This window comes from Gorilla gorilla, chromosome 6 (assembly GCF_029281585.2).
Source record: "Gorilla gorilla gorilla isolate KB3781 chromosome 6, NHGRI_mGorGor1-v2.1_pri, whole genome shotgun sequence".
Lineage (NCBI taxonomy): Eukaryota > Metazoa > Chordata > Mammalia > Primates > Hominidae > Gorilla > Gorilla gorilla.
Genome location: NC_073230.2, coordinates 7661190 through 7681980, shown reverse-complemented (window position 1 = coordinate 7681980; position 20791 = coordinate 7661190). Strand labels below are relative to the sequence as shown.

At 59.3% G+C, this 20791-nt stretch overlaps 1 protein-coding gene across 1 annotated transcript in view; it reads right to left on the bottom strand.

The window, feature by feature from the left end:
* FAM20C (FAM20C golgi associated secretory pathway kinase) overlaps positions 1 to 20791 on the bottom strand; it is a 65872-nt gene that overhangs the window by 33041 nt on the left and 12040 nt on the right. Inside the window, exon 3 of the mRNA XM_031012947.3 lies at positions 17206 to 17284. Within this exon, the coding sequence (XP_030868807.1) occupies positions 17206 to 17284 (79 nt within the window). The remainder of the gene's footprint in view (positions 1 to 17205; positions 17285 to 20791) is intronic.

Here is a 20791-nt window from a genome sequence, read left to right as displayed (position 1 = left end):
GTGTCACCAGCCCCCTGGGTGGCCAGTCTTGGGGGTCTCCTCAACCCAGCAGAGGGGCCTGAGTCCTCACAGTCTGAGACAGCCACACTGACAAGAGCCCCTATGATTTAAGGACTAGAGATTTCCAAGCTTTTCCAATGAACCTGCCTTCTTCAGAACCCATGGGGACAGGCAGCACTGAGCCAAGACCCTGCCCAGGGCAGGGGTCGCCTACTGACCTATCTTTTATTTTCTCAGAATTTCTCTGATTGGCCACGGGCCTCATCACAACCATGCCAGGCGGATGGCTTTTCCCCCTGGTGTTTCGTTACGCAGGCACAGCCCTGTGCACCTGACTGAGCCTGCCGTCCCGCATCAGCTCTGACGGGTCGGTGTGGTGCGGCGAGGGCTTCAGAACCATTCAGGTGAACCCTAGGACCCTCCTAACCGGCCCCATGTACCCCTCCCAGGTCTGCAGGAAACCTCTGCGCCAGCTCTTCAACGTGAGACACAGAAGAAGGAGAGAATCATTTCTTTGGCTGGAAAATCATCTCAGAAGAGGCTCTTCAACCTCTTACGGTCAATTTAATGAAAATCCATTTTAAAATGATTCAATGATTTGCAACTGTAAAAGTCTAAAGTCATTTCCACTTGAAAACAATTGCGATGGTTTAGACTTTATTTCAAAAGCAAACGGGGAAAAAGAATTGCTTGAAAGTTTCAGACCCACTGTAGTTTTAAACACGCTACTGTCGGCTCATCCAGTATTCATGGATAGGACTCAGGGAAGTACAATTAGACTGGAAATGAACGTGGGCTTCCCAGTAGCCTGAAAACACAGGTGCAGACATCTTTCTTACGGAAACCCTTGTGATGCTTCCTTTAGTTTCAAAGTAATAAAAGGGTAAGCTGCTACTAACTACTAAACCAGGATTAAATATTTAGCACCAAGGTTACTGTTACAATCTCGATTTTCCTCCGTGGAGCCCTAGATGTTTAAAAAAACATCAGTAAGAAAAATAAACTAAATGCATAGTTAGGGGCTTGTGTTTGAGCCCGTTCTCTGCTTGTCTAAGGAGATCTTAAATCTGCAGTTTCCTTTTTTGGCATTAAAAACAACCAGACCTGAGCAAACTGCTTTTGAATCAAATCCCCTGGCTTCCATTTTCGTCCCCAGTACGAGGAAAATGAAGGCCATATTTTCTTTCCCGTCCTTTTAATCTTCCCTCCCTTTCATGACAATTAGAACGACGGCCCACACACTAGCGGCACCCCGGCGACCGTCATAACTGGAGAAAATACAAAAAGACCCTCGATATTGCCGTTCCGGGGAATGTTTTTGGGGAAAAAAAATGACTCTCCTTGATTTTCAACAAATGGGGTAATCTTTTCCAGGAGACCCCACGGAAACACACATCCTCAGTCGGCCAGGGTCGGACGGCCTGGGGAGGCTGAGAAGGTCTAATCGGAACAGCCGAGGGGAGGGTGCCAGTGCGGGCTTGGACGGCTGCAGGGACAGGCCTCAGCCTCCCCATCTGTAAAGTGGGTGCAGGGCCCAGAACCGCACTCTCTGAGGGTTTTGCTGTTTTTACCATTTATTCATTTGCCTGTCAGATTCTCTGCAACGGTTACATAATTGTTAGTAGTTTCCTTTTACTTATTAAGCAAAGAAATGTCTAGCTGCCAGGTGAGGGCAGGAGAAGACAGCTACCTTCTGTGGCCAGCCTCAGTTGATGTAACTTTGGCCACCAGTAAATCATCGGGGTGTCTGGACAAGCCAAAGTGACCTCAGAGGCCAGAGGCTCCAGCCCGGGCGGATTCGGGCCTGTCGTGGGCAGTGGGGTGGAGCGGCCGCCTGTGCCCGTCCCCACAGACCTGCGAGAGGGTGGAGTCTCTTAACACCACCTGGTATCGGGGCCACGACCAGGGGCCACCTGAGAGGCCCAGCCGGGCAGCCGTGTGGCTGCGGGACAGCGGCTCCCTCCTCCCTGAGCCTTGGGCCCTCGTCCTTGGCTGGTAAGCACCGGGACTCTTGTGAGGGTGACTAGGCCTTGTGGCACGCCCCTCTGAGTCAGCCCATGCAGGAGACACGCTGTTAACATTGATTTTGTTTTCAAACCTTCCACCCCCTGCACTGTGACCCTCCAGGGCCCCTCCTAGCCGGCCTTCTCCAGGGACTCAGACAGCTTAGCCGGTCACGAGGCAGAGGAAGGGAATTCGTCCTCCGTGGTGGGGCATGGGGCGTGTGGACACCAAGAGGGCGGCCTGCAGCGGGCCCAGGCTGAACCCAGTGGGTTTGGGAGGTGCAGCTCCTTCTCCAAAGGCCTCCATCGCACTCCAGGCCACACACCCTAGCAGGTCAGGTGAACCCTGGCGTCTGCCCCCAAGATCACCCCTGCTTCTTCTCCCATCCGGTCTCATGGAACTCAGTGAAACCCAGGTTGTTCTGCGCAATGAGAGAAGGCTCAGGACAGCCGCCGTGCGACCCCCGTGACGGTGCCGTTCTGTGCAATGAGAGAAGGCTCAGGGACAGCCGCCGTGCGACCCCCGTGAGGGTGCCATTCTGTGCAATGAGAGAAGGCTCAGGGGACAGCCGCCGTGTGACCCCCGTGAGGGTGCCGTTCTGTGCAATGAGAGAAGGCTCAGGGGACAGCTGCCGTGCGACCCCCGTGATGGTGCTGGCGGGCCGGGGCAGACACAGGACGGTCCCGGGGTGGAGGGCCGGGCAGGCTCAGGGGTCCCAGGTGCCCCTCAGGGGCAGCGCCCATTCAGCCTCCTCGTCCTTCTGTGCTTCTGAGATGCCTGGGGCGGGGGACCCCAAAGAGTCTCTCGAAAGCTCATTTCAGGATTGTTCTTCAAATCAAAAAAGTTCATTTTTCTTCTGACTATAAAAATAAGCCAGGAAACTGGAAGCAACGTGAACGTCCTCTACCTGGGGCGGGCAAGGCGAATGCCAGGACCACCTGCGGCGTCCATGTAAGGGCCCCTCCCTGTGACTGCAGCTGCAGGCTGACCCCTCTGCAGGCACCAGGTGCCGTCCCCACGGGGCTCGGTGCAGAAGCCGGGACGCCCCCCACACCGACGAGCCGGCTGCAGACGTCACTTGCAGGGACATGTCCGCCCCACGGCATCTGCCCCACCACGCGCCCGCCTTCCCCTCTGCTCCTCCTGCACCCTTTGCAGTGGTTGCCTCTGCCGGGCCCACAGCCACCAGGACAGCCCCGGAGAGCGAGACAGACGGGCTCCTTGGCCTCTACCTCGGCAGGCTCTGTGATCATTCACTTGCTCAGAACCACATATCGAGCCCCTACTATGTGGCCAGTGCTGCGGACACAATGTTGAGTTAAGACTCAGCGCCCAGCCCCCGTGGAGCCTGCAGCCCAGCGGACGATCCGACAACACTGAGATCCCCAAGTCTCCATCCCTGTGAGGCTGGGACAGCTGTACACGCCCACACTTCAGGCTTTGGACAGAAGGGAGCTCGCCCCAGGCCCTCTCACTGAGAACTGGGGACCAGCCCTGGTCCCAACTGCCCTTCATAGGAACACACACGGGTTCCATTCATACACACGTGCACACTCCCCCACATTCACATAAGCCTACACACACGTGCATGGGTGTGCACACACACATGCCCTCACATACACATGCACAGGCACACACACGTACAGATGCCCACACGTGCACCCACACAGCACCTGCATGACAACAGATGCGTGCCTCACACACACATGCACACGTGTGTACACACACCCACACATGCACACCCTTACACACACGTTACACATGTACACACACCACACATGCACATTGACATGTGCACCCACACAGCACATGGATGCACACACATGCCCTTACACACACACATGTGTACACACATACACATGCATGCCCAAACGTGCACCCACACAGCACCTGCATGACAACAGATGCACGCCCTCACACACACCCACACATGCACACCCTTACACACTTTACACATGTACACATGCCACACATACACACCGACACGTGCACCCACACAGCACATGCATGCACACACTCGCCCTTACACACTCATACACATGCATACATAGGCAATGCACACCCGCACGCCCACCTACCACACCAGCGTGTGCACACTCATACACACGCATACATAGGCAATGCACACCCGCACACCCACCTACCACACGAGTGTGTGCACACTCATACAAACGCATACATAGGCATGCACACACACGCCCACCTACCACACGAGCATGTGCACACTCATACACACGCATACATAGGTATGCACACACACCCTTGCACACTCATACACACGCACACATAGGCATGCACACACACATGCCCACCTATTCATACACATGAACACATGCTCATGCCCACCCCCGGCACCAAGCAGCACTCCAGGCACTCTGCCTGCCATGGTGCTGCCTCCCCTTGTGCTGGGCTGCTCTCCAGCCTTTGGTTGGCACCTCAGGGCCCCTCACTTCTGCTCTCCGGCCCTTGGTTGGCACCACAGGGCCCCTCCCTTCACCTCTTGCTGGGATCCTGGCCCCAGGGTCTCAGAGACCCCAGGAGGGGCAGGGCCTCCGTGGACACCTGTGCACTCCCCTCTCAGTGCCAGCCCTGGGCCTGGGGGGTTCAGGCCGTTCTTCACCAGGCATCTGCTTCCTGAGCCTGTGCCAGGGCAATCCACTCCCTTACTGAGGGCCTGCAAGACTGGGGACCACAGTGGGGGCTGACAGTGACCCCAGCTGCTCTCAGTACCCAACTGCAGCACTGGGCTGCTCTGGACACCCGAGTCCCTCCATCCTCACTGCTGGGGGCTGGACCAGGCCTGCCCTGACTCTCACAGGGCGCTCACTCTCCACTGACCCATCACACCCACTGAGGAGCTTTCTAAGAAACAAAACACAACAGCACAGCTGCCCTGGACCTCCAGACATCCCTGCGTGGCCCCCAGCCCTGTCCTGTCTCCTGACTTGCGCACTTCTGGCTCCACACAGGCCCCTCCCTCCCGAGTGCCCAGATGCTAGGGACGGCTCCTGCAGCTCCCTGCTCTGCTGTAGAAGAGGCTCCGCCCTGTGCCCAGATGCTAAGAACGGCTCCTGCAGCTCCCTGCCCTGCTGGAGACGAGGCTCCGCCCTGTGCCCAGATGCTAAGAACGGCTCCTGCAGCTCCCTGCCCTGCTGTAGACGAGGCTCTGCCCTGTGCCCTGGGCCCACCATCCAGGCTCTCACTTCTCAGGCATGGGAGGCCTCCTGTCCTTGCTCCCCAGGGCGTGATGGCTGGGTGCCCAGGGAAAATGCAGCTGACCACCCCAGGCCTCCTACGCTCGAGCACCAGATGACCTGCCCACGACGTGGAGCTTCCTGTGTGCACGGGTCCCGCCCTCCCTCCGGCCTCTCTCCTCTGCACACGTGGCCAGCACAGGCCCTTGCAGGAATGCTCCTCTCCAGACCTCCCCCTGCTGCTGACCATGCCGTTCAGGTCTCAGCTCCAACGCCGCCTCCTAGGACTTCCCCAGGCGGTGCCTACACAGAAGTCATGCTTAACTCAGTTTGTGGGAGAGACCCCAGAAGGTCAGTGGAACAACGCCCCCTTCACCAAGCCCATCTCTGCCATGCTCCTTCGTTTCAGTCCCTCCACGCATCACCCCTCTCTGAAACGTTCCTGCGTATTTGTTCACATGTGCGTTGACCACGCCCCCCGGGAATTTAAGCTCCACTTGAGGTGGGAACCTGCGTGAGCAGCATCCCCAGCCACAGCAGGCGCCCAGTGGGTGGGCCCGGCGACTCTGCTGGGCAGGGCAGGGGTGAGAGGAGAATGGACTTGGCCTCTGCTCAAGGGCCTCATTTCCTGAGTTTATAAGGGACAGGCTCTCAGGCAGGACCCAGGAGGCCACTTGCATGCCAGGAGTCAGCAGCTCTGGGCACAGGGACCCCACCACAGCGAGGGCGGCATGTGGGGGTCCCGGCAGCTTCCAATGAGGTGGATCAACCTTCCTGCAAGAGGCCTTGGCTTGGCTTCCCCCAGGGAGTCAGCAGGAGCTCCTGAGTGCCAGGCAGCTTTGCCCAGCCAGACCCAGGGTGAGGAGCGGGCTTGGAGGCCGGCCCACACCGAGTGTGGACACAAAGGGGTCCTTGTCCAGGTCTGGTCAGGCCCAGGCCTCTGCTGGGTCCACACCCACCCAGCCCATTGGGCAATCTGTTTGCCTTTGGAACCGGTGAGGCCACAGTGGAGAGAAACATGAATTTTTATCAGCAGAACAGAAAATCCTTCGAAATTCCAAACCAATTCCTCACTGGTCCTCAAAACCATTTTGTTTCCCCGAGCCTTAGTTCATGGGCTCTAGGAGAAAAGCCAGTGTGAGCCCAGCTCCCCTGCCCTCCCCGTCCTTACCCCGGCCCTGGAGGCCAGGTCCCTGCCTGGCAGGATTCACCCAGGAGTCTCTGCAGGACACCCTGGGCTGACTGCTGGACAGTCCTCTTGGCCAGAATTGCTTTTCCTGTGGCTCCCAAGGCCTTCAGCCAAGGCCCCAGGAGGGGTCTGCACAGCCACAGCCGAGGCACCTCCTGCTGCTTCAGGTACCGGATTCGAAGCCAAGCCCCCACTCTGAGAGGGAGCGCGCCTCCCTCAGACCCCAACGGCAGCCCTGGCTGGCTGTTGCTGTCCTGGGCTGGCCGTTGCTGTCCTGGGCTGGGCATTGCTGTCCTGGGCTGGCCATCGCTGCCCTGGGCTGGCCGTTGCTGTCCTGGGCTGGCCGTTGCTGCCCTGGGCTGGGCGTTGCTGTCCTGGGCTGGGCGTTGCTGTCCTGGGCTGGCCGTCGCTGCCCTGGGCTGGCCGTTGCTGTCCTGGGCTGGCCGTTGCTGCCCTGGGCTGGGCATCGCTGTCCTGGGCTGGCCATCGCTGCCCTGGGCTGGCCGTTGCTGTCCTGGGCTGGCCGTTGCTGTCCTGGGCTGGGCGTTGCTGTCCTGGGCTGGGTGTCCTTCACTTTTCATCCATGCACTCAGCAAGCACGGACTGTGCACATTCATGGCAGGGTTCATGCAGCGACCCCAGCCCCTCCCCCCATTCTCCACCTGTTCACCTGCCCAGCTCTGGACAACAAAGTCACATGCTCCCCTCAAACCTCGCCTCAGGTGGAGCCTGGCTTCCTGCATCATGGAGAAGGGACAAGAACCGCAGAAGGCAACCATGCCTCCAAACACCACCACCACCCATGGTGACGACCCCAGAAGGGGCCAGCCTCTGTGCAGTGGGGAGCACTGGGGAACCCTCACTTTATGTCCTGTCTGAGCCACTAACAGGTTCTGAGCAAGTCCCGTCCATGCCACTGGGTTTGGGCTGGACCAGAGTGATCTGTCCGTCCTGGGCCCGTGTCAGCCCCCGGCTGGATGGGAGTGAACTGTGCGTCCTGGGCCCGTGTCAGCCCCCGGCTGGACGGGAGTGATCTGTGCGTCCTGGGCCCGTGTCAGCCCCCGGCTGGACGGGAGTGAACTGTGCGTCCTGGGCCCGTGTCAGCCCCCGGCTGGACGGGAGTGATCTGTGCGTCCTGGGCCCGTGTCAGCCCCCGGCTGGACGGGAGTGATCTGTGTGTCCTGGGCCCGTGTCAGCTCCCAGCTGGACGGGAGTGATCTGTGTGTCCTGGGCCCGTGTCAGCTCCCGGCTGGACGGGAGTGATCTGTGCGTCCTGGGCCTGTGTCAGCTCCCGGCTGGACGGGGGTGATCTGTGCGTCCTGGGCCCATGTCAGCTCCTGTCACCTCTCCCACCTCGGTTTCCCAGTCTATACTAATCAATAAGCATTGGCTGAGTGAGCCCTGGGATGGAGGAGTGACCAGCCCTGTCCTCGGCTGGGCCACGTAGTGGACACGGGTCATGTCCAGAGAGCCAGGAGGTGTCAGAGCGGTGATGAGGCCGCACAACGATGCCCACACACTTGTCACTCAGACCCTGCCCCGCCCTCCCTCTGACCAGGCTTGGAGCTTGGCGTCCCGGCCTCCCTTTGGCTCCCCGGCTGGGCCACGAGCTTACTGGGACGTTGAGCAGGTCGTGCACTCGCATCAGAGGGGCCACACCCGAGGGTCAGTGCGGGTGAACTGAGGAGGCAGCACGCGGCGCGGCACTGGACGGAGGCCCCGCAGGACACACAGAGGGACCCTCCAGGACAGGAGCACCGGAAAGGGGCCCCGGCTGCCAGGAAGTGCTGAGCCCAGGCCTGCGGGGCCAGGAGCTGCCGGAAAGGCCCCACAGCCACGTGGTGAACACCTAAATACTTTGCTTCATTGAGAAGAGCAGCCAGTGTGGTTGTGGCTGGGCTTGAGCTGCCGGGTGAACGCTGTGGCCTGCCTGGCAGCTCGTGTGACCCCGTTTCACAGACCAGGAGGCTGAGGCCCGGGGAAGTTCGAGGGCCAGCCCACAGGCGGCAGGCCTGAGCGTCCAACCCCTACCCCACCACTCCTGGCCTCACACGTCCTGCTAACAAAGCATCCCGGGGCCGACGGGGACGGGCAGCCCTCGGCCCACTGTAGAGGACCCCAGGTAGCTTATCGAACAGGAACATCGACAGAACATCAACTAAAGAGCAGCTGCACCTCCTCTCCCAGCCGACGTGCACCACCATCAGCCAGGCCCCTCTTCCTCTGAGGGTGGCCGCTACGGCCAGCCCCAGCCAGGCGCTCGTCCAACCTCTCGGTCCTCTCCTCGTACAAATGGACAGCTTTGCAGTGACGCTCGGGCCCCGGGTCATTGTTCTCCCGTCTTTCTTATTAATATTGCATCTGTTTTGCCCTCTCTGGACGTGGCCACGTGGGACTGCAGAGAACCCTCAGGGCACCTCTGCCTGGCCCTAGACATGGCTGCGAGGGAGGCCTCAGAAGCCGCTTCAGGGAAAGCCGGCACCTCTCTAGGGCCGCCCTGCAGCAGACAGCTGTCTGCCATCCGGTGCATTCTAGGGACGCACCTAACCTCAAGCAGAGCCCGAGGCCACCATCTCAGCACCGCCCCCCAGGACGGCCCTGAAATTCCCCCAGGTCCAGGTGCACGTTACCCCCTTGATGCACAAACAGGCAAATGCAGCTCCACCCTAAAGGCGGGCACCCGGGAGGGGCTGGAGTGCAACTCCACCCTAAAGGGGGGCACCCGGGAGGGGCTGGAGTGCAGCTCTACCCTAAAGGGGGGCACCCGGGAGGGGCTGGAGTGCAGCTCTACCCTAAAGGGGGGCACCCGGGAGGGGCTGGAGTGCAGCTCTACCCTAAAGAGGGGCTCCCAGGAGGGGGTGGAGTGCAGCTCTACCCTAAAGAGGGGCACCCGGGAGGGGCTGGAGTGTAGCTCCACCCTAAAAAGGGGCACCCGGGGGGGGGCTGGAGCTCACCCACAGCCAGTCTGTGGCCACCATGTCACAACCTAGAGAAAGCAACAGGAGCCAGGGATGATGACCACAGGAGGGGCCTGGGCAAGCCTCGACCCCAATAACACCCCCACTGCACACAGGTCCCGCAGAAGGCCCCACGCAGCTGCAAGGCCGAGGCCAAAGCTGTGTCCGCCTCCCCCACAGGCCTCGGGGGGTCAGCAGCCCCAGGGCACCTGGGAAAGGTTTGTCTGAGCTGCACCTGCTCACCCCTGGGGGGCCGCTGACGGCCATCCTCCTCTTGGGCCCTTCGCTCGGTAGAGGAGGCATCTGGCTGTGGCCCCGGAGCTGTGCCTGGGTCATAGGAAGCCAGTCAGACAGGACACAGGGCCTCTTCACACCAGTATGATGCTGCTTGGGATGAGGCCGTTCAGGGTGGGCCCCCGCTCCTGCCTTTAATTCCTCGTCACTGCTCAAGCTCTGCTGCCCGGAGACAGGCCCCAGCGGGCCATGTGTTGTCAGAGCCCGGAAGGAGGGCTAAAGTTTCTGCATCTAGAAATACTGTCTCAGCCCGCAAGCCCTTCTGCAACTGCCTCTGTTCATGTGTCTTGGCTGGGAGGAATTCCTGGGCCTTGGGACAGCTGTTTACAGACAGTCTCTTTGGGAGACATAGACGGACACACACACACACACTCTCTCTCTCACACACACACACTCACACACATACACACATTCACACATACACACACACACACATACGTACGTGTTTCTATTCTTTGCAAAAGGAAAGAAAAGCAGACTATAACAGAGAAGGGCTGCAGGCTCCGAGACCCACCACGGAGCATCGGCCCCAGACGCTGAGCCAAGGCCGGAAAGCAGGACTGGGACGTGAAGGGAGATGGACGCAGGGGGCAGGAACCCCGCCCCAGACACCGTAAACCCAGCCTGGCAAACACCAGACAAATCTGAATGCCTAAGCCCCATCACCAGGTGGCGGACGGCCAGAAACTCCCAGGCTGGAAAGAGCAGGGAGGGCAGGCGTCTCTGGAGAAAAGACTCCCCGGCCAGCATCAAGGACCAGGGCTTTCAGCTGGCCTTTCCTCAGTGAGATGTCACCCCACAGGCTGGGAATCTACCACCAGAGGCCCTGCTCCCCACCCAGCCCCATCCTCTCCATACACCACGGGCTCTGCTCCCCACCCAGCCCCACCCTCTCCATACACCACAGGCCCTGCTCCTCCCACCCAGCCCCATCCTCTCCATACACCACGGGCCCTGCTCCCCACCCAGCACCATCCTCTCCGTACCACCATGAGCCCTGCTCCCCACCCAGCCCCATCCTCTCTGTACACCACGGGCCCTGCTCCCCACCCAGCCCCATCCTCTCCATACACCAGGGGCCCTGCTCCCCTCACCCAGCCCCATCCTCTCCATACACCAGGGGCCCTGCTCCCCCCACCCAGCCCCATCCTCTCCATACACCAGGGGCCCTGCTCCCCCCACCCAGCCCCATCCTCTCCGTACACCACGGGCCCTGCTCCCCACCCAGCTGGAGCCTCTAAGCTCTACGGTACGGTGCTCACTCGCTCACTCCGCCTCTTTTGTACATTTCTCTTTCACTCTGTACATAACTCCCACTGTTAACCATGCCTTGTCCTCCTGGGCCACTTTGGGAGACTGGACACATGTAGCTGCCTGTCTCCCGTGGAGCATAGGAGAGTGTAGTGACGAGGAGTGTTTAGGCAGCACCTGTGGCTGGGCCTCCCCACGTCCAGAGGTCAGACCCCCTGCAGGCTTCGAGTCTGAGTCACGTCTGTGTTCCCAGTGCTTGGCGGGAGGCCAGGCCCGGCACTCCGAGTTTGTGGAATGACTAAATGAATATTTCTACCTGGAGGTGGTCACAGCCAGTGTCATGGGCAGCCGCCACATGTCTGGAAGGTTCTTTCCAAGACGCAAGATGGAATTTGTAGCCAACAGCCTGCTTGGTGTGTCCACCGGACTCAAACCCATGCTCAGTCCCCCACTTCTCCAAGCTGGAAAGCCAGTGCCCGGTCTCCTAGGCCAGGTCAAAAGGGTTCAGCCCTGCAAGCGCCTGAGACCTCTTCTTCCAACGCCCTTGTTGACAGATGGGTATGCTGAGTTCCAGGAGGTGAGGGCACTCAGTCAGGCCAAACAGCAACAGTGGCTACGCCAGGCCCATGCTCTGCGGCTACGTGGTGTTTCCTAAAGCCGCACCTGTTCCACTGGCCATGCCAAGTGCAGGTGCCGCCTCCCGCATCACTCTTCACCTAACACACGTGTTTTCAGCATTCAAACGTAATTACACCAAAAGCACGAGAACAACAAAAGTAACTAAATTGGACGTCCTAAAATTAAGCTTGTCCTTCAAACGATACCACATATGTGCTAAGGGTCTTGTATTTAGAACATGTAAAGATTTTTTTTTTTTTGAGACTGAGTTTCACTCTTGTTGCCCAGGCTGGAGTGCGGTGGTGTGATCTCAGCTCACCACAACCTCTGCCTCCTGGGTTCAAGCGATTCTCCTGCCCTCAGCCTCCCGAGTAGCTGGGATTACAGGCACGCATCACCATGCCCGGCTAATTTTGTTCTTTTAGTAGAGACGGGGTTTCACCATGTGGGTCAGGCTGGTCTTGAACTCCCAACCTCAGATGATCCACTTGCCTCGGCCTCCCAAAGTGCTGGGATTACAGGCGTGAGCTACTGTGCCTGGCCAAGACGTCTTAAAACTTAGTAACAAAAAGACAAATACCCCAACTGAACAAAATGGCAAAAGCTCTGAATAGACACTTCTTTAAAGAAGACACGTAAATGGCCCATGCCCACATGGAAAGACACTCCAATATTAGTCACTGGGACGTGCAAGTCAAAACCACCACAAAACCCCCCTCCACCCCCACCGGGACGGCCGTCATCAAAAAGCCAGACAAGAGCGCACGCTGATGAGGAGGTGGAGAAACTGGAACCCGGGAACGAGCTCGCAGGGTTACACGATGCTGCAGCCACTGCAGAAAACGGACAGTCAGTTCCTCAAACAGTTAAACACAGTTATCATGTGATCTGGCAACTGCTCCCCAGAATACATCCAAGAGAGCCGAAAATACCTGCCCTGCAAAACCTCATACACGGTTGCTCAAAGCAACATTATCCTTGATTGTCAAAAAGTGGAAACAACTCAAATGCCCATCAACAGAGGAAAGAATGAACAGCCACACCGTGGAATATTACTCAGCCATGAAAAACAGTGAGGCACCTATGCGTGCTGCAGCACTGATGAGCGTTGGAACCCCGTGTCAGTCACAAAGAACCACACACTGCAGGACTCCAGAGCCCTCCATGTCACTCACAAAGAACCACACACTGCAGGACTCCAGAACCCTCCATGTCACTCACAAAGAACCACACACTGCAGGACTCCAGGGCCCTCCATGTCACTCACAAAGAACCACACACTGCAGGACTCCAGAGTCCTCCATGTCACTCACAAAGAACCACACACTGCAGGACTCCAGAGCCCTCCATGTCACTCACAAAGAACCACACACTGCAGGACTCCAGAGTCCTCCATGTCACTCACAAAGAACCACACACTGCAGGACTCCAGGGCCCTCCATGTCACTCACAAAGAACCACACACTGCAGGACTCCAGAGTCCTCCATGTCACTCACAAAGAACCACACACTGCAGGACTCCAGAGTCCTCCATGTCACTCACAAAGAACCACACACTGCAGAACTCCAGAGCCCTCCATGTCACTCACAAAGAACTACGCAGTACGTGATTCCATTTGTATGAAAATCCAGAATAAGTAACTTATGAATATCAAGAAGCAGAAAGTAGACTAGTTCTTGACGGGGGCTGGAGGGGGACAAGGGGGTTGAGGAGTGATGACAGAATGGCGAAGGATTTCTCTGTGGAGTCACGGAAAACGGGCTAAAATCAACTGCGGTGATGAATGCACAGTTCTGAGCTGAAAGCCCCCAAGCTGCAGACTTTAAGTGGGTGAATCGCATGGCATGTGAATTATATCTCAATAAAGCTGACTTTAAAAAAAGAACATAAATATTGTAACGTAACCCTAAAGCAAAAGCACCCAGGAGCTCTTGGGTTAATGTGCCGGCTACGTGCTTTTCAGCGACTATTAGAAATGGAGACCCTAAAATCCCCCTGGTGACCCCGCCCCACACACTGTGCAGCACCCCAGGCCGGCCCCCATCTCACCGCCGGCCCCTCATCTACACCCTCTCACCGCACATCTGGCACCTCGGAGGAGAAACACTGTGCTCTCTAACTAATTCACGATGTTGTACTAGGAACTCACCAAGCCATGATGAGCGCAGAGAGCAAAGTCCTTTATTAAAGAAAACTTTTTTTTTTGAGACGGAGTCTTGTTCTGTCCCTCAGGCTGGAGTGCAGTGGCGTCATCTCGGCTCACTGTAACCTCCACCTCCCAGGTTCAAGCGAATCTCCTGCTTTAGCCTCCTGAGTAGCTGGGATCACAGGCACAAACCACCACACCCGGCTAATTTTTATATTTTTAGTAGAGATGGGGTTTCACCATGTTGGCCAGGCTGCTCTTGAACTCCTGGATTCAAATGATCTGCCAGCCTCGGCCTCCCGAAGTGCTGGGATTACAGCTGCGAGCCAGCGTGCCTGGCCTTTAAAGAGAACTATTAATCATGGATTTTAACTCATTGACGCTATGGTCATGAACCACAGCTGCTTTCGTATGCAAACCACAGCCTCTGCGGAAGAAGAAACGATCATCCCCCAGGCCCTGGGCACAGCCCCCATAGGTCATGAGGGGCGTGACTGGCTGCAGGACCTCGATCGATGACAGATCCAGGCCCCCTGGTTTGCAAAGGAGGGTCGGGCACCAGCCAACGCCCTGACCTGACCTGGGGGGCGGCGGTGAGAGGACCGAGCTGGGAGGTTTGCGAAAGGTTTGCACACGCCCGCCCGCCTGAGGTGTGGGGTCCCTGCCTCCGCCCGCCATGTGCCCTGTGGGAAGACGGAGTCCCGGACCAGCCTCTGGACGCCATGGCCTTGGACTTATCCTTTCCCTTTCCGGGCCTCAGTTTCCCCAACTGCAGCAGGCTTCTCAGGCCTGTTTCCTGGCTATGCTGTAACCCGGCCCCCACCTCCCCGCTTAGCCCACACGTCACACTGGCCTCCCCGGGTGACAGCACAGCCCTGCCCAGCCCGTCCGTCAGCAGCCTCGGCCTTCAGGCAAGCTGGGATGGCAGGGCCCTGACAAACGGGTCCTAGGGAGGGGGCTCTGGAGCCTGGCGCCACCTCTGCCCGCTGCAGGACCATGGGAGGTCCCCTGACCTCTAAGGTTAGCCCCACATGTGGCCACGCTGGGGAAGTGGGGTGCCCATCACGGTGGGGGGCTGGGGAGGTTTGGGGAGGCCTGGGGAGGAAGAGGTGGGGGAGGTGAGGTGGAAGGTTGGGGGAAGGCCGGGAGGTTGGGAGAGGCTGGGGGAGGTCTGGGGGAGGTTGTGGGGAGGCTGGGAGGAGGCTGGGAGATGTCTAAGGGGAGGCTCAGAAAAGGCTGGGAGGATGGAGGAGGCTGGGGGGAGGGAGGTCCAGGGAAGGCATGGGAAGGTCCGAGGAGAGGATGAGGGAGGTTGGCGGAGGCTGGGAGGAGGCCCAGGGAAGGCTGACGGGGGAGGAGGAAGGGAGAAGGCTGGGGGAGGCGGAGGGTAGGTCGGGCACCCTGGGCTTAAGGGGACACTGGATCCTGGTCCAGGAGGGTCTCTACTTTCCTTCTCTAAACCCCAGTTCTCTCGTCCTTACGCAGCGGTAAACGTCACCTCCTATAACTCACAGGGCCGTGTGAGGATGGACAAACATAAAGGCTTCTGTATGTAAACCCCGAGCACAGGCCGGGCCCACAGCTACCGAGTGCCCACGAGACGCCGGTTCCCGCAGGGCCTGGGTTAGAGCAGCGGCTCGGTAAATGTCACCGTTCTCCAACCACGGCTGCACTTTCCACCTCCTCAGAGATGAGAAACAGGGCCCGAGGATTCACGCGGACCATGAAATAGGGGCTGGAGAAGCTGGCGCCCAGGAACACTCTGTTCTCTGTGGACGGGACTCAGCACTCAAGGTCCCGTAGCTCGGCGTGACGGGGCCACCCCTCCAGGGGATGCTCCTGAATGAACCTGGAAACGTTTGCGAGGCTGAAAAATGCTCCCACAGGTGGGAGGCAGGAGTCTGCCTCCCCCAGCCGTGCCCGCGGCTCAAAGCCAGCTCAAGGGAGATGAAGACACCGCCATTCAGCGACTATTCCACTCCCGTTACTGCCAGGGGAAGGGTCCGCCCGGCACCAGGGGAAGGGTCCGCCCGGCACCAGGGGAAGCGTCCGCCCGGCAGCAGCTGCCCAGGCTCATTTGTCTCCTGCCCACCCCCGGCTCCACACCACAGCATCCTGAAAGGAGGGGTCTTCAAACAGCTCCTTCACGTAACCCAGGAGACCCTCAGGTCTCGGGGCGGCGCCGTCTCTCCTGGCTGAGCCTCCTCAACCGGGGCAGAGGCCACGAGAGGCCCAAGGAGGCTGAATTTCACGTCCACGCACAGAAACGGGGAAGGAAGTGCTTGTGGTCTCAGGCCCCACGCAGGGCTAGGCCGTGAGACCCGTGAGGGCAGCGGATCAGCTCCCGTGCGTTCATCCCACCCCTGGCGGCAGCCCTTAGCCCCAGGCCCTGAGCTCTGATGGCCTCTGTGTAATTTTGGTGAACGGCTGCTCCCCGGCCCTGTGTGAGCGTGCGAGCGGGGATGCCCTCGGCCCGGGCTCAGGCACGGGGCTGTGACTCATCCACCAGCTCCCGGCAGCCCCGGGTCTGAGGCAGGACTCGTGGGTCTTGGGGGAAGACCGGGGCAGGGCCACCTCCCTCGGTCGAGTCCCTCCAGGACATCTGTCCAGAGAAATGAGAGGCCCAGAAACCGAGCCCAGCTGCAAACATCTGCCTCCAGCCACAACTTGCAAGCAGGCAGCTATATTTTGTTTGACCTGCAAAGTATATTAAGAGCTTCTGAATTAGTTACCACCAAGATTAAAACAGGAAAAAAAAATCCATATTTCCAGCTTCTCTAGAAAGTTGGAAATCAGGCCAGATGGCCAAGATCTAGTGATAGGCCGCTGGCCCCTTCCTGTGGGACGCACACCCCTCAGCCTGCCACAGGCCTCACCCAGCCCAGCAGCCTTCCTGGGGTGGCCAGGTGTCCACACACCCCTCACCACGAGCTGTCGCGTGCCACGGAGCGCTGTGTTATCGGTTTTGGTGACACAGTTTCTATTTTATCCAGATCAGGGCACACTGTCCACTGGACCACATCCAGCCCATTTTGTTGCATAAATGAAGACTTATTAGAACTCAGCCTCCCCCATCACCACGTACTGCGTCTGGCTGCTTTGGGGCTAGGACCACCCGCTGAATACTGGGGAGAGACCATACACCTGCAAAGCCTGAAATAGCTGCGTCCGGCCCTTTGTAGCAAAGGTGTGCGGGCTCCGGAGGCCGCTGGGAAGGTGCGGACATCACCTCTTCCAGAGAGGCATTCTTTGGTGTTCACATTCCAGGTTACTTGTTTAAAATACAAATGCTTATTCTCACAGGGTAAGAATAACCAGCAGCAGGTTTTCCGTCCTATAAAAAGGGAGGAGGTGGGGAGGCCGTGGGAGAGGAGAGAAAATGAGGCCACCTCTGTTGCTCGTTTGCCATGATGGGGAGAGTTGAGAGTGGTCACCCACAGTCTCCCCAAAACACCCTGGGAGGAGACACGGCCGTCCCCAGCAGAAGCCCGGTGCCTGCTCGCCTGCAGCTCCAGCTCCTCACACCCCAGCCCACAGGCCTCGGCACTTACTTCATGGGTTTGAACAGCGCTTGCCCGTAATTCTGGAAGGTCATGATGAGCTTCAGCTGCGTGCCCCCCGACTTCATGGCTGCAGGAAGGAGGGAGAGAAACAGGGTCACTCTCTGGCCTCACGCCCCTTCTTCTCCTGTGTGGACGAGGGCTCTTGGCTGCAATCCGGGTCCTCTGGGCATGGTCCAGGGGTCCCACTCTGCCTGGGAAGTTTGAGTTTTCTGCAGTGAAGCTCTCGCCTGGCTGATGGATTCCCTACCTGATATTCAGGGTTGAGTACTGGGGTAGATCTCTCCATGCTGACCACAGACCCAAGGGCCTGACACCTAGAAGGGACAGCCAGATGTGCTTACCTGGACCCACATGTATACAGCCACACACATAAGCACACACCCCACACACAGCCATGTACACACCCACACCCATGTCCACACACCACACCCACACACTACACATCACACACACCTACATACACTCACACACACGCACCCACAGACACAGGGCCTGACCCCTAGAAGGGATGGCCAGGTGTGTTTACCTGGACCCACACGTATACAGCCACACACATCAGCACACACCCCACACACAGCCATGTACATACCCATATACACCTACACACACCACACCCTACACTACACACAACACACACCTACACACCCACAGACACAAAGGCCTAATCTCTAGACAGGACGGCCAGGTGTGCTTACCTGCAGGCGACACCTCAAACACCCACTCACATCAGCACACACCTACACACCAACAAACACCAACCTACATTTACACAGCCACAGACACCCCCCCGAAACATCCCTACATACACCTGCACGACCACACACAGCCACTCACACCCCCACACACCCACACACACCCCCTGCATCCCCACAGTGCACACCCACACACACCCACGCACCCCCCTGCACCTGCCTAAGAACGGGGAGTGGCACCTCCCGCCCGCACTTCTGGGGAGCTACAAGCAACCTGAGCAGGGTGACTTTGGGGAGACCTGGGGCTGAAAGCACCTGTCTCATGGAAGGCAGCTCCCGCCGCTCTGCAAGGACTCGCTGGGGTGTGGAAGCCTCCAGAAGCCTCCCTCCAGCTTTGGCCACCAGGAGGCTCAAGAACTCCCAATGGGACCCTCCTCCCACCACCTCGGGATTTCCTTTTTGCTGATGGAGAAGGAAGGGGACTCCTGGGGGGTTCCCACAGCAGGGAAGGGGCTGGCCTCGGCCTGGGGCGGCCCCGGGAGCTAAGCTGGCCACAGCGAGGGCCTCCAGGTCGCCTGAGATGGGAGATTGTCACGCGGTGTGGACTGCTAGGTCCGGGCCACGCGGGGGATTGTCCAGTGTGAGGGGGCCTCACGGGGCCACACCAGGAACTGGTCACACGTGAACATCACGGGCCCGAATAAGAGCCGGGCATCCCTGCCGGGACAGACGTAAATGGAACGTGGTGGGGTGGCATATGCGACTGCTCCGGTGCAAAGGGGAAGAGGGAAGCGGGGCGGGGGCCCTGGGCGAAGCTCAGGAGCAGCCTCCCTAGGGAGCTAACACTTGAGCTGCTCTTGGAGCGAGGGGCAGGGCTGGCCCCGGCCCCACAGAGGACGGCACGAGTGCGGGACCGAGGGGGACAGTGACAGACGCGTCACAGTGGACACGTGTGCGGGGCCGAGGGGGCCGTGACTGACCCATCACAGTGGACAGTGAGCACGAGTGTGGGGCCGAGGGGACCGTGACAGACGCGTCACAGTGGACAGTGAGCACGTGTGCGGGGCCGAGGGGACCGTGACAGACGCGTCACAGTGGACAGTGAGCACGTGTGCGGGGCCGAGGGGACCGTGACAGACGCGTCACAGTGGACAGTGACCACGTGTGCGGGGCCGAGGGGACCATGACTGACCCATCACAGTGGACAGTGACCACGTGTGCAGGGCCGAGGGGACCAGGGCTGACGCATCACAGTGCACGGGAGGGTGCAAAGGTGGGATGGGGGCCGGTGAGCCAGCAGGTCTCAGGGGGTCCCAGGGGAAGGGAAGGGCGGCCAGCGCGGGGCGGCAGGGCATGAGGGCCCCACACAGATTCTGTCCCTGGCTGCTGTTGCTGCCCTGGAGCCAACGGTGGACACTGGAGGTGGGAGAGGCTGGGACTGCGGCAGCTGCAGGAGACGGTGGTGGTTTGGAGGAAGACGGAAAAATGGAAAAATCCAAGAAATATCTGAGGATCTGAGAGGTATTTGGTGGAGTGACGTGGGATGTGGAGCAGGGGGACGGCCAGAGAGGGAATGGCATGGAAGGAAGACGGAACCCAGCCAGCCTGGGGCGCCGGAGAGGCTCCAGGGACCTCACGGCTCCTCCACGTGGCTGGAAGGCACGCGCTGTGCTGAGGGCGTGGAGCTCGGGGAGGGCCCAGCCCTGCAGGAGATGGCGGGATGGGGGAGCCGCCTGCAGATGGGTTTGTAGGTTTGGTGGAAGAAAGCTCAAGATACTTCCTTCAGACGGGAAGAACTGACCCAGAGGAACCGAGGTCTCAGGTGGCGGCTGGCTGGGAGGGAGGCTCAGCGTGAGGACGGCGGGCTTCGCGGAGGGCCTGGGGGTGCCGTGGATGCTTCCCGAGGACACTGAATCCTCCAGGAAGGCCAGGAGCACGGGGGAGGGCGCAGACGAGAAAGCAGAGTCCCCACCATCCACAGGGCGTCACTTGGGCACAAGGGAGGAGCTGGTACCGGCCCCAGGCCGGAGGGAGATGGAGCCCAAGCCCGGCGCAGCCACGGAAACCGTCAGCGGCCTCCAACACGACCTCAGGGCAGTGTGCTCGGCCTCCTGCGGCGTCTCTGAGGGGTCTGCACCTCCCGCCCCTCCCCTCTTGTTAAACGGGGCCGAGTGCCCAAGTGCGGCGGCTCATGCCTGAAATCCCAGCACTTTTGGAGGCCGAGGCAGGAGGCTTGCTTGAGGCCAAGAGTTTGAGACCAGCCTGGGCAACATAGCAAGACCCCATCTCTACCAAAAAATTAAAAAATTAACTGGTGTGGTGGTGCCTGTCCGTGGTCCCAGCTACTCGGAGGCTGACGTCATGGTGGTGTGTGTCTGTGGTCCCAGTTACTCGGGGGGCTGATGTCATGGTGGTGTGTGTCTGTGGTCCCAGCTACTCGGGAGGCTGACGTTGTGGTGGTGCGTGTCCGTGGTCCGAGCTACTCGGGGGACTGACGTTGTGGTGGTGCGTGTCTGTGGTCCCAGCTACTCGGGGGGCTGATGTCGTGGTGGTGCGTGTCTGTGGTCCCAGCTACTCGGGGGGCTGACGTCGTGGTGGTGCGTGTCTGTGGTCCCAGCTACTCGGGGGGCTGACGTCATGGTGGTGTGTGTCTGTGGTCCCAGCTACTCAGGAGGCTGTGGGAAGACTGCTTGAGGCCAGGGGCTCAAGACCAGCCTGGGCAACAGAGACCCCGTTTCTACAAAACAATGGGGCTCAGGACGTGGACGCCTGTCCCGCCTCCTTTCCAGGGTCCTGGTGAGTAGGGTGGCACCTCATGTGACCTGCCAGAAACTCGGCTGCTCCTGCAGAATGGGGGTGACACGCCTCATGCAGGACCACCC